The 13,605-nt window shown below is 36.2% G+C and overlaps 1 protein-coding gene across 1 annotated transcript in view; it reads right to left on the bottom strand.

Annotated features, from left to right (window-relative positions):
* The window catches only part of LRRIQ3 (leucine-rich repeats and IQ motif containing 3), a 248,551-nt gene that overhangs the window by 98,793 nt on the left and 136,153 nt on the right, over positions 1-13,605 (bottom strand). The window contains exon 7 of the mRNA XM_006831090.1: positions 4,831-4,951. Coding sequence (XP_006831153.1) covers positions 4,831-4,951 — 121 coding nt within the window. The remainder of the gene's footprint in view (positions 1-4,830; positions 4,952-13,605) is intronic.

Genomic DNA, 13,605 nt, shown 5'->3' with positions numbered 1-13,605 from the left:
AAAAAAAAAAAAAAGTAATGGGTGTTATTTCTGAGTAAAAGAAAACAAAAGTAGCTATCAATTCTGAATTTATAAAAATAAAATAAAAAAGTAAACTATGTGGCAAAGCAATATCAGCATAATTTCTGGCTACTTTTAAAATGGCACTTGGCTGTAATTCAAATAAAGAAATTTGGAAAACAAAATATAATTTTATTATAAATCTTCAAATTACTACAATTTTAGATATGATATTATTTTCAGTTCCCATGGACATTTTAAAAAATTAAATAACATGTAGAATATTAACTGAGAAATAGTTGAAAGAATTTTCTCTTTCTTTACAAAGGTGGTGTTTCGTGTTTATATGCCATGGAGTCAGCTCCAAATTATGACAACCCTATATGGGGTTTCTGAGACTGTAAATCTTTACCAGAGCAGAAAGCATCACTTTCTCCTACAGAACTGCTAGTAGTTCCAAACTACTGACTGTGAGATTAGCGGCTCAACTCATGACCACTATGTTACCAGTAGAGAATCACCCCACTTTATGTAAATAGGGATGGTTCTATAATCCTTGACCCAACAGAGGGAATGACAGATTTTATTTGTGTTCCTGGATGTTTTATTCAGGTAACTTAATAGATCCATATTTCCATTGCTAATCACAAGTTCATCAGTTCAAATCCAGCAGGTGGTGCATGGGAGAAAGATGATGCTTTCCACTCTTTTAAAGATTTACAGCATTGGAAACCATATATATCAGATCACTAGGAGTCAGGATCCAATTGATGGAAGGGAGTTTGAGTTTTGCGAAGATGAAATTATTACATAGTGGTACATTTTCAATTCTCAGAATGCAGTGTGGTAAAATAAAAAGAGCACTAGACTCTAAGTCAGGAAATAAAGACTGGAAATAGGGTATCTGATGCTTTTGGATCAAATGAACTTGGGAAAATTATTTCAGTTCTTTCAACTCCTTTCCCTCATCTATAAAACAGAAATAATGAATTAAACAGTGCAATAGATGTTATCTAGCATTGGGATTCCATGCATATCAATTTCCAAGATCCATTGGTTGTGGCTGGATAAAGCACTCACTTGTGAAAGACTTTTACATGAAGCCACAAAGGGCTCAGCATGATTTATAAAGGATGTCTCCCTTATAAATATCCCTTGCTGGTGTAGTACAGGTATTCCAAGACTCCCTACCCTCTCTCCTCTCCTGCCTTACTTCTTTCCACTTATTCTTCCTTTCACCGTATTGCATATAAAATGTGGGCACAAGTACATTTAATTTAAAATGTCAAATACAGAGTTCAGGTTAAACACACTGGATTAAAATCCACCGTTTTTAAATGTATGAGTATGTATTTTTCCCTGTTCTCTTTTTACATTCATAAAACAGAAATAATAAATTAAATAGTACAATAAGATGTTATCTAGCAATGGGTAGCAATGCTAGATAACATCTTATTGTATCATGATAATAAAATTAAAATAAATAGATAAAAATAAACTTTCAAAGACAATGAAGTAAGAAGGAAAACTATCAGAAACACCAAATGTATTTGGAACTAGAATCTGGAAAGCAAGTAGATAAAAGGTATTTGTCAACAGACAATAGACAATTGAAATTTACTGTGGGAAAGCTGAAAAGAAGAAAGTTGATTAATAAAACAGGATACTAAAAAGGATGGGTTTCAAAATTACTCATGTATGAAAGAGTTGATTGAAAAGTACTATTAGGCCACCTGATCCCCTCAGCACCACACACAACCAGGTAATTTATCGCCTTCCTTTCATTCATGTAGGAGACTAGAGGTTCTAGATTCAGGTACATCTAAGGAAAGGATTAATATAACAACAACAATAATATTAAGGAAGGTACAACATTAAAATAAGAAAACATGCCAATAAAGATATGATATACAAGAACAAAGAAGAAATGGATTCTTACCAGGATGATAGTTGTAACAGAAAGTTTAGAGCTCAACTAGGACTCCTGGTGTGGCACTGTAGGATCAGCACTGGACTGTGAACAACAAGATCAGATCGGCCCTTCAAACCCACCAGCTGCTCCTTGGAAAGCCTATGCAGGGTCACTATCAATCAGAACTAACTGAATGACAGGATGAAGGACTCAAAGACGACTATTCTTAAACAAAGAAAAGATTATCAAGGGGGTGGTTTGAATAGAATGAAAGATATTCAAACAAGATTTTTTTTGTTGTTAAAGCAACATATGAAAGCAAGTATTTTTAACATAGAATGCAACTCAACTGTGTTACTAAGTATTTACATTGTTTTTGTAAGTGCCCTGGAGTCAGTTCTGGCTCATGTTGTTGTTGTTAAGTACATAATGACCCTGTATAGATTTCTGAGGAGTGGCTGGTGAGTTCAAATCACTGACCTTGGTGTTTTAACCCAATGTGGTGTATATTGATTATTGCACAGTGCCACATGACCTGGTATAGGGTTTCCAAGGATTGGCTGGTGGGTTTGAACCACTGACCTTGGGGTTGATGGTACAATTTTTATGCTACAGGGCCACACCAGGACTCTGTATTTATATAGTCATGTTGTTGTTGTTAAGTGCCGTCGAGTCGTTTCCGACCCATAGCGACCCTGAAAAGGGTTTCCGAGGCTATAAATCTTTACAGGAGCAGAAAGCCTCATCTGTCTCCCGCAGAGAAGCTGGTAGTTTTGAATTGCTGACCTTGCAGTTCGCAGCCCTATTCGTAACCATTACACTACCAGAGCTCCTTTATATAGTCATAGGATTGGGTTAATGTGCTGGACTGCAATGTCGCCTTAAACTGCAAGGTCAGTGGTTCAAGTTCACTAGCTGCTCCTAGAAAACCCTATACAGGTTTGCTATGGGTCAGAAACAACTCAACGGCACAGAACTACAACAACAGTTGTAACTGGTGCTGTGGAATAAAGCACTGGACCACATAATCGGTTTGAACCACAAGGTTAGTGTTGCAAACTCACAGCTGCTCCTTGGAAACCCTATACAGGGTCACTATGAGTCAGCAAGACTCCATGGCACTTAACAACAACAACAAACAACAGTAGTTAAAATGGATTCCTGGTGTGACTCTACAGTTAAGCAAGCATTAGACTGTCAATCAAGAGGTTGGCAGTTGAAACCCACCAGTGGCTTCTGGAAAACCCTATAGAGGTCTGTACTGAGTTGGAACTATCTTGATGGCATTTAACAACAGTAATGAAAACAATAAATATTAGTTAAACCCTAAATAGTATAATAATTCTAATGGGAACATAGAGGAGGGAATGTACAAGTGTTTAATGAGGAGACTTTATAAGATAATTGAATTTCCCATAATTGACTGTGGAAAATGCTATGGAATATTTTTTTTAAAAAAAGTTTTAAAGTTGATTACACAGAATAAGCAAGTCAAGTGGAAATATAAAAGTAAATAACAACAAAAGTCAGTTAAACTTATTTATTGAAATTGTCTTTGGGCAGCAGGAACAGTGAATAGAGAAGTATAGACCATAGGCCTACTAGGTAATTTTCCTTAATTTAATTTTAGTTTATAAGTCTAAGAGTCATTGGTGGTGGTTATGTGCCGTGGAGTCGGTTCCGACTCATAGCGACCCTGTACAGGGTTTCCGAAGCTGTAAATCATTATGGGCTTTATGGGAGCAGAAAGCCTCATCTCTTTCTCCCATGGAACAGCTGGTAGTTTCGAACTGCTGACCTTGCTGTTCGCAGACCGATTCATAACCACTACACTACCAGAGTGCCTTAAGAGTCATTAGTTGGCTAGAAATAAAATCATATTTAAATAAAAGACACAGATTTATAAAGTATGTGCAAATGATTAAGAACTAAAAAAATCACAAAGCCACTGACAAACGAGAATCTGGCATAGTTTGGCTACTTGTTAGGCAAAAAGAGAAAATCAGCAAGGATAAAGAAACTACTGTAGATTTTTAGAATGCAAAAATTTTGAATGTTGATAACTAAGAGAAGCTCTTGAGAAAAATGATAAGACCTTGAAATTGTTATACAAAATAACCTTATGATTATGTTGGTCAAAGTTGTAATTTTAAAAAGTGTCATTTGGTTATAGCATAAAATTTTATCAGAAAAATTCTATAAAAAGATAACAGTACATAATATAAACAAATTACCAAGGTTATGAAAATGTATTTTTAGATTATGAAAAGTGTTGTTGTTAAGTACTGTCAGTGGGTTCCAATTTATAGCAACTATACCAGCAGTTCTGCAGGAGACGGATGAGGCTTTCTGCTCCTGTAAAGATTTACAGCCTTGGAAACCCTGTACAGGGTCACTATGAGTTGGAACCGACTCCACAGCACATAACAACAACAACAACAACAACAACATAGGGTTTCTGAGGAGCAGCCGATTTGACCTGCTGGCCTTCAGTTCAGGGCTTATACATCAGTTTCAAATTCTGATGGAAATACACGAGTTTCAAATTCTGATGGAAATACAATGCTATTATCTCATAAGATCGGTTTTCTATGTTATTTGGGACAGATTCCTGACCATGCTGACAAAGCCATTTCGTAAGAAAACTATAGCTTATTATGGTTCTTACTAACCAATAGCTCCTAATTCCCAAGCTCTGTCAAAAATCAGGTCCTTAAGAGTCATGCATCAGGCATCTAAATGTGTAATATTTAGAAAATATTGAATGAAATATGGATATTGCATCTAGAATTATCAACGTATGTTTCATGGGCTGATATCTATAGTAAAAATTAACACAACCAATTTATATTGTCTTTATTTATCTGTAATAAAAAATACTTGAAATAAATATCAATTTTGATATTTATATTACTAACCTTTTTGAACTAGATGTCTTGCTTTTTTAGATTTTATGCCAATGTCTTTTGTTTTTAATTCAGATAAAATAGAGGAAACGTATTTTTTCTGTTCACTTGGATGTTTCAAATCAACTAGAGACTGCATCTTCTGTGGAAACAAAACAAAACAAAATTCCATGACAATAATGCTATCTCATATATGTTTCATAGCTCTCAAAGAGCTCTCATAAGCATTATGTATACTGATGACAGATTTTCATTTAACAAGAACAAAATCTATGAGATAGGCAGGGTTAAGGAAAGAAAATACAATCATTGTATATGATTTTGATAAATTATCCTTTTGTTAACATTACCTATATGGTCTTTGAAATGTTTCAAGGGAGACTGAGGGAAAAGGAGAACTTGTAATGGGAGTACCATGACAAAAGGAAAGCGAGGAGGAGTAATAAGAGATAAACAGAGAGATACGACAGTATTGTTCAGAGAGTCTAAATGAAGACTGACAATAGGAAAGGGAGAGACAAATTATTTCACAGAACACTAAAAGGCAGTAAGTAAGGGAGACAGAAATGGGAACAGAATTATCACAATTCTTTAAAGTAAAAATAGATGAGATATGCGTAGGATGAAAAACAAGTAGAATAATTAACTGTATAATATTTGCAAATTTGTTGGGAATGGTACAGTGTTAGCTCTCTTTCTTTACACAGTAGGTCTCTTTAGTTCATCATATAGTGAGGATTTTAGATTTGGGAGCTGTCAAGTCAGGGTTCCAATACTCTTTTTTGGATCAAAACAATTTGTGTCTTTAAACCTTCTGTGTTTATGTTCTCACCTGTAAAATTTCCTAGATGACTTCATGTGGTGGTGATGGTTATGTGTCGTGGAGTCAGTTTTGTTTGACTCATAGCCACTCTCTACAGGGTTTCTAAGGCTATAAATCTTCATGGGGGGAGAAAGCATCATCTTTTTCCCTCAGAAGCACTGGTAGTTTTGAACCGCTGACCATAAGATTAGCAGTCTGGCTCGTAACCACTATGCTATCAGAGCTTCTTCATGGTGGTGGTTATGTGCCGTGGAGTCGGTTCCGACTCATAGTGACCCTGTGTAGGGTTTCCGAGACTGGAAATCTTTATGGGAGCAAAAAGCCTCATTTTTCTCCCACGGAACAGCTGGTAGTTTCGAACTGCTGACCCTGAGGTTAGCAGCCCAATTCATAACCACTAAGCTACCAGAGCTCTTTCATAAAGATGCATAAAAAAGAAATCAATCTAAATGGTAGCAATTCTATTATTTTCACTTCCTGTTCATTATTAAGGAGTTCTGGTGTGACACTGTAGGATAAGTATTGATTGCTAACCACAAGTTTAGCAATTCAAACCCATCAGCTGCTCTTTGAAAACCCTATAAAGAGTCACTATGAGCCAAAACCAACTCAATGGCACTTACCCACTACCATCACTGCAATAACAATTCTCTATTAAACTCATTGTACCCACAGCATTCCCTGAAATTGCTGTGCCAATAGTGATACGCCACTGGTTCAACTCAAAAGATTAGGATCCGTATCTTACATTTCTAGAACGTTTTACTATTGCTCTTCTTTAAGGAGCTCTGGTAGCGTAGAAGCGACTCCACGGCACATAACCACCACCACCTTCTTTGGTTGACATTGTCTTTTTCCTTGATATCACACTCCCTCAGTTCCTTTTCATCATCTGTTACTATTCCTTCCTATTTGATTTGCCCTCTGTCTCTAAAATGTTGGTGTGTTCTAGTGTTCTATCCTTGCATTCAACCCTGTACAATGGCTTCCACTAACTTTAAATCAGCGAGTCACAGGGGAGATAGTGTGGTTGGTTTTACAAATTATTTCCTCTGCGTATAAAGGAAAATACAAATAAGAATCTTAAACTAGTCAAAGATAAATTGTGTTTCACATTATAAAAGGTATTGCATCCAATAACTTCCATTATCATGTCAGTCCTACTATGAGAAACCAAAAGGTCATTGAAAAGACATAAACAACAGAAAAGACAAAAATAGATGTCAGAAAGGCTTTGAAACTTGCTCTGGAGCATAGCAAACCAAACGGAAGAAATGATGACATAAAAGAACTGCACAGAAAATTTAAAAGGTAGCTCCAGAAGACACAGTAAAGTATTATGATAAGTTATGCAAAGACCTGGAGTTAGAAAGCCAAAAGGGAAAAATAGACTCAGCATTTCTCAAGCTAAACACTGAATGATTCAGAAAGCATAACAAGAAGATGGAAGAAATATACAAAGTGACTGCACTAAAAAGAAATGGCTGATGTTCCAACCATTTCAAGAATTAGCATGTGGTCAGAAGTCAATGGTAATGAAGGAAGAAGTACAAACAACACAGAAAACAGTAGTGAAAACAAGGAACCAGGAATTGATGGAACACAGCTCACTCATCTATAAAAAGAAATTAGGAAAAACAGCAACCTGGCCAATTGATTGTAAGAGATCCATATTTGTGCCCATTTCAAAGAGAGGTGGCCAAATGATGTGGAAATCATTTAACAATATCATTAATACCACAAATGCAAGCTGCTCCTCAGAAACCGTATTCAAGGTCACTATGGGTTGGAAGAGACTCAACGGCACTTAACAACAATAACAACAATATAGCATCAGGATTGGAGGAAGACTACAATCTGTCGATGATACAACCTTGCTTGTTGGAAGCGAAGGGGACTTAAAATTCTTACTGATAAAGATCAAAGACTATAGCCTGCATATGAATTGCACCACTATGTAAAGAAAATAAAAATTCTCACAACTGGACCAATTAATAATATCATGATTAAGTGAAGAAATGTTGGAAGATGTCAAAGACTTCTTTTTGCTTTGATTCACAACCAACACTTATGGAAGCAGACGCAAAATGAACGGTCAGCTAAAAAGAGGAAGACCCCCAATGAGACAAATTGACAGAGTGGCAGTAGCATGGCCTCAAACACCAATTGTGAGGATGGTGCAAGATTGAGCAGTGTTTCAGTTGTGCTTAGTGTCACTGTGATTCAGAACCAATGTACCTCATAACATAAGTTACTATAATTATGATTTTTATTCTTGAGTTTTTCTCATCAACATAGCTGCTAGAGCTCCAAGCACCCTATTTATAATCCAGGAAGAAGGATGGAGGAAAGGGGGAATGACAAATGACATATGTCATTGGTATTAAGGAGTTTTACCAGGAATCTTTAGAATATATTTGATTTATATCTCATAGCTGCAAAGGGGAGGGGAGTAAATATAGCATTTTATTAGACACTTTGCCACCTGTAATAAAATTGAGGAATAGTTTATGGGAAAGAAGAAAAGGGAAAATGTTAGCAGGAAAACAATAGTCTCTGTCACAGGGATAAGTCAGAAATATGGGAGGGGCATCTATCCGTATTTTGCAAAATATTCCTTTATGAGAACAACTGGAAAATCTACTGCACAAGATCTCTTTAAAGTGTTGAAGAGCAAAACTGTTAGTTTGAGGACTAATGTTTGCCTGATACAAGTCATGGTGTTTTCAATAGCCTCATATGCATATGAAGGTTGGGCAGTGAATAAAGCAGACCATAGAATAATTGATGCATTTGAGTTATGGTGTTGGAGGAGAATATTAAAAGTACCATGGATTGCCTGGAGAAGAAACAAATCTGTGTTGGGAGAAGCACAGTCAGAATGCTCTTTAGAAGCCAGGATGGTAAGACTTCATCTCAAACTTTAACATGTTATCAGGAGGGAACAGTCCTTGGAGAAGAATATTATGTTCGGTAAAATGGAGGGTTGGAGAAAAAAAGGAGGACTCCCAACAAGATGGATTGTCACAGTAGCAACAGCGATGGGTCCAAATGTAGCAAACATTGTGAGGTTGACGAAGCTACTGACTTGATGGCACCTAACAACAACAATGAGGACGACTGATCTGAATTCTAAAGACACATAAATATACATCTTTAGATATATCATCTTTGTGAGGTGTTTGCTTTTGCTTGTTTGTTTATGAAATACTTATATAGAAATACTTAAGTAGTGCTAACAATATACCATTATTTCTAAACTCTTTGCAAATATTAAATTATTTAATACTCTTAACAACTATTAGCTGCGGTCTATCATCGTGGAAAGTCTGATAGACGTATCATAATCAAGAGAACTGAAGCCTTGTCTTTGTTTTCAAATTTACTTAGAATGTGTTCCTAGACTCTGAGTATGTGTCCAAATTCCCTATGTTACAATTTCTCCTAAAATTCCTTTAATTAAATACTTTTATTTAATTAAAGATGCATGAATTTCTTTCTTTTAAATTTTAAATGTTATATTCTTTAACTTATCTACTGAAAGTGTTTTTATACAGTGACTCATTCTTCAAAGATTTATTATCATTAGAGTTACTCAGTATTATCTGCTTATGGAATAAATCTCAGATTTTTTTGTCTTCATTAAGTTATCTTTTTACTTATGACCACTCACATAGACTTTTTTTTTCCAGTCTTTACATAATTAAAACCCTACACTTTTTGTTAGGAAGACATATAAGGAGGTATTTTTTAACTCAAATATTCTCTTTATATTTAGAATTTTTTCTTAAGCTTGCAAACAGTTATTATAATATAACACACAAAACCAAAACATAGCATCAATATATGACATGATTTAAGCTACTTCTATTTTACATAGGCTCTATTATTTCTATTAAGTAACATATGACAAAAATTAATATAGACAATTATTTTATAATCAAATATGTAAAAATCAACTCCAAATTTTTTCAAGCTCAGATATCTTTAGCAACCTATTTCACATGACATCACCATTCTTGTGTCTTCCAACAAATATGAATTTGTTCTATGTTGATTACTTCTTTCTGTGCTTTCCTCTTAACAATGCAGGTTATTTAACAATATTAAAAATCATCTCAAATTTCACTTCAGCCATAGAAATGGACCTTTTCCTTATTGAGAGTCCACAGTTATTCTTCTCTTAAGAAAACAGTAAAATTAGAATATACAAACGCAATTAATAATTCTGTTCCCACCACTATTTATTCTTTTACTGAAAGAATACAGAGACACTGAGATATTCAACCTCCATCCCCCCAAAAAAAAATTACACTGAGATACTTAACCTCCATTAAAAATAAAGTTAATTTATGAAATCATAGCACATAAAAGACCAAAAATTAACTAGATAACTGGTTATTTTCAGGATTATCTTTTTAAAAGTTTTCCCACTTGCCCTTTTTGCATGTTTCCTTCCCTAGCTTTCATTAAAAAAGTGACCATGATCCAAAATGTACATAAGACAAGAAGATGATCAGACACTCTATATGTACTGAGTCTCACGTAAGCTGCTGAGGCAAAGAAAATGAGCTTTTATATTATCTGTAATGGTAGATGCAAAAGAAGTTCATTCTCTCCCTCTCTTTTTTATCCCCAGTAATGGAAAATTAATTTTATTAATTACAATACCTTGACCCTAAAACTGTTCCTCAAAAATGTTAGGAAATATTTTATAAATTATAATTTCATGTTTAGAGTAAAATTAATTAATGTTTAGAGTAAAATTAATTCATGTTCTAATTTACTCCATTTAATAAGCCTGCATTTCAGCAATATGTTTAATATAACATATTTCATTTCTCAGGGAAGGATGATATGATTAGGTGAGGATCATCCAGATTGAACAATAACCACATGGAAAAGATAGTGATTAATAAAAGATGTTAACTTGAAGGTTGATCTCTCATGTCATAATACATGGTTCTGTTCTCAATCCTATACTGATCAATATTGATATTAATGAGCTGAACCAAAATATTAAGAAAATGTATTGTTGTTGGTGTCAAGTGCCATCTAGTAGGTTCTGACTCATAGCAACCCTACACAGGGTATATTGGCACAGCTGGGCTGGGAAACCTTCCTGGGCAGTCCCAAGTTGGCTATCCATTTCTTTTACTCAGCTGAGCTACTTAAATAAACTTGAAGTAGGGCTGTTAGGAGGAGTGAGACTGGGAACTACTCTCCAGAGGGCAAAAAGAACAAAGTCACAGAGTTGGGATCTGGTGAGGCTTGGGCTTAGTGATAAGAATCCAAGTTCATCAAGATTAGTGAGAGAAGTCCAGAGTGAGGGAGGGTGAGCAACTGAGAAGCCAGTGTTTGGTGTCTGAGAAGCCAGCCACAAAACTCAGGTATGAAGAAATAGGATTATGAGTCAGGGCAAGATGGTGGAGTAGACTGACACACTGAACAGACCATCTGCAACAAAGACATGGAAGAACAAGTGAAATAGATATAGATGGTGGTCCTGGAACGCTGAGTTTCAGAACATAAGACAAAGAGGTAGACTGAGTGTTGACTGGAAGAGGAAGCTCAACAGCAGCAGTGAGAAAAGAAAAAGATGTAAACTGTCAGCTGGCTTGGAGCTACTCAGCCACCATCGGCTTTTGCAAGTGGTTGTTGATACAGTGGTCTATGGGCACAGGGCAGGGCTGAAGGTGAGAGAAAAGGAGAGTGCAGTTCTCCTTGTTCTCTTGCCCTCCAGGTAGCCAGGGAGTGGCCAGTTCTATCATTGCCAATGCAGTGGCCACTGGCATTGCCTCCTGTGCTGTCTCTGCCTGGGTTCCTTCCGCAGGCACATGACCATCCCTAAACCATGCTACACAAACAGTGAACTGAGAACTGTGTTCAGATTTCATTCCAGTTTCTATCACTTCCACCAGGAGACAAGGAGGTGGGTGCTTGAGAACAAACCCCAATATACAATCATCGGTTCAATATAAATAACAATGACATCTGGTATGGCACTGCAGGATACTGCAGGATACAACCACAAGGTGAGCTTGAGCCACAAGGTCAGTAGTTCAAACCCACCAGAACCTGCCTCAGAAATTGTATACAGGGTCACTATGAGTCTAACTGACTTGATGGTGCTTAATAACAACAACAATGACACCACAATGCCTCTGAGAAAACAGTTTAAGCTTACATGAAGAAACAAGACAGATTGCTTTAAACAAGTGACCAAAATATAGAGTCAGAAAATATAATACCAGAAATTAAATCAAAACTACTTGATAATGAATTTAATACAATGCTATGTAGGTACTGTCAACAAATTGAGAGAAAGATTAATGAAAGCAAAGTAGAATTCAGGAAAGAAGAATTCAGGAAAATAATATAAGAACAAACTAATGAAATAAATGAAAATTATGAACTAAATCAAAATAGCAATTAGAAAGCCAGAGATTAATACTAACTTCAGAAATAGATAATACACTGAAAGTGTAAAGTAGAAGTGAATCAATAGAAAGTTGAATCTGTGTGCTTGAAGACAAATCTCTCAATATTTATCTTTGAGAGGAACAATCAGAAAAAAATCATTTAAATATCCGAAGAAAGCCTAGGATTTATGTGGGACACTATCAAGAGGACTAATTTACGTATGACTGGAATTTTAGAACAGGAAGCGACAAGAAAAACCATAGAGAAAATTATCCAAGAATTGCTGGAAAAAAACTTGACAAACATCATGAAAGATGAGAAGACAGCCATTCAAGAAGTTAAACAAATTCCAATCAGGATCAACTCTAAAAGAAAACCATGAAGATATAATCAAACTTTTTAAAAACAAAGATGAAGAAAAATCCTGAAAGCACCTTGGGGAAAACTAAAGTTAACTACAAAGGATAACTAATAAGACTATGCTCTTCAGGCACATAAGGTTGCTGATGACCACACTGATCAGCTAGTGAGTGGAAGAGGTAGAAAAGCAGCAATGAATATATGGGCTAAGTTCCATCATATTCCATAGACTCCTGTTGACATGGAGATGAGAGAGAAGAGGAAGTTCTGGTTGGTCCAAAGTGTGATGAGACCTGGAGACTCCAAAGCCCATGGACCAGGACATAACCACGGAGGGCCTAGGGTAAGAGTGAAGTGTCCAGCTGATATGAAGTGAGGGGAGACATACAAGAAAGCCCAAACTTATAGATAGTATTCATTCAACCTAGCCTCAATAGCTTGATGATCGGAACATGACTAGAGGAATGTCAAAAAAAATTTTTATAAAGGAAACAAATGTAAATTGCTATAATTTGATAAACTTGAGTTATACTTATGGATGTAGTAGCTCAAAATACCAAATGCGAGAGAAAGAGTCTTCACATCAAATATCAATTCTATCCTCTCTGTCTACAGGGTTGATATTGTTGTTGTTTAGTGCCATTGAGTCGATTCTGACTCATAGCAACCCTGTACAGGGTTTCTGAGGCTGTAAATCTTTATGGGAGCAGAATGCCTCATCTTTCTCCTGCAGAACCGCCGGTAGTTTTGAACTGCTGACCTAGTGGTTCACAGCCTGATTCGTAACCACTACGCTACCAGAGATAGGGACAGGCAATTTAGACATTGGTTACATTAAATGTGGGGGGTGGGGAGGGGTGCTCTAAAGGCATGAAGTAACTGGCTTATAAGTTTACAAGACGGAATTTAGTTTCAGAGTGTGCGGGGAAGGTAGAATCCCCACTGAATAGTTTTCATCTTGTCTATATGGGTCTGGTGAAAGGAGATGGGGATAGGATTCTCATGAGTCAATGTTGTTGTTGTTGTCAGGTGCCATCGAGTTGGAACTGACTCATAGCGACCCCATGCACAGCAGAACGAAACAATGCTTGATCCTGGGCCAACCTCACCACCGCTGCCACCCCCTAGTCCATCAATGTTGCCACCTGGCCGATCCATCTTGTTGGGGGTCTTCCTCTTTT

This window comes from Chrysochloris asiatica, unplaced genomic scaffold, assembly GCF_000296735.1.
Source record: "Chrysochloris asiatica unplaced genomic scaffold, ChrAsi1.0 scaffold00002, whole genome shotgun sequence".
Classification (NCBI taxonomy): domain Eukaryota; kingdom Metazoa; phylum Chordata; class Mammalia; order Afrosoricida; family Chrysochloridae; genus Chrysochloris; species Chrysochloris asiatica.
Note: the sequence above shows the minus strand (reverse complement) of the source record. Positions and strands in the feature narration are given on the sequence as shown.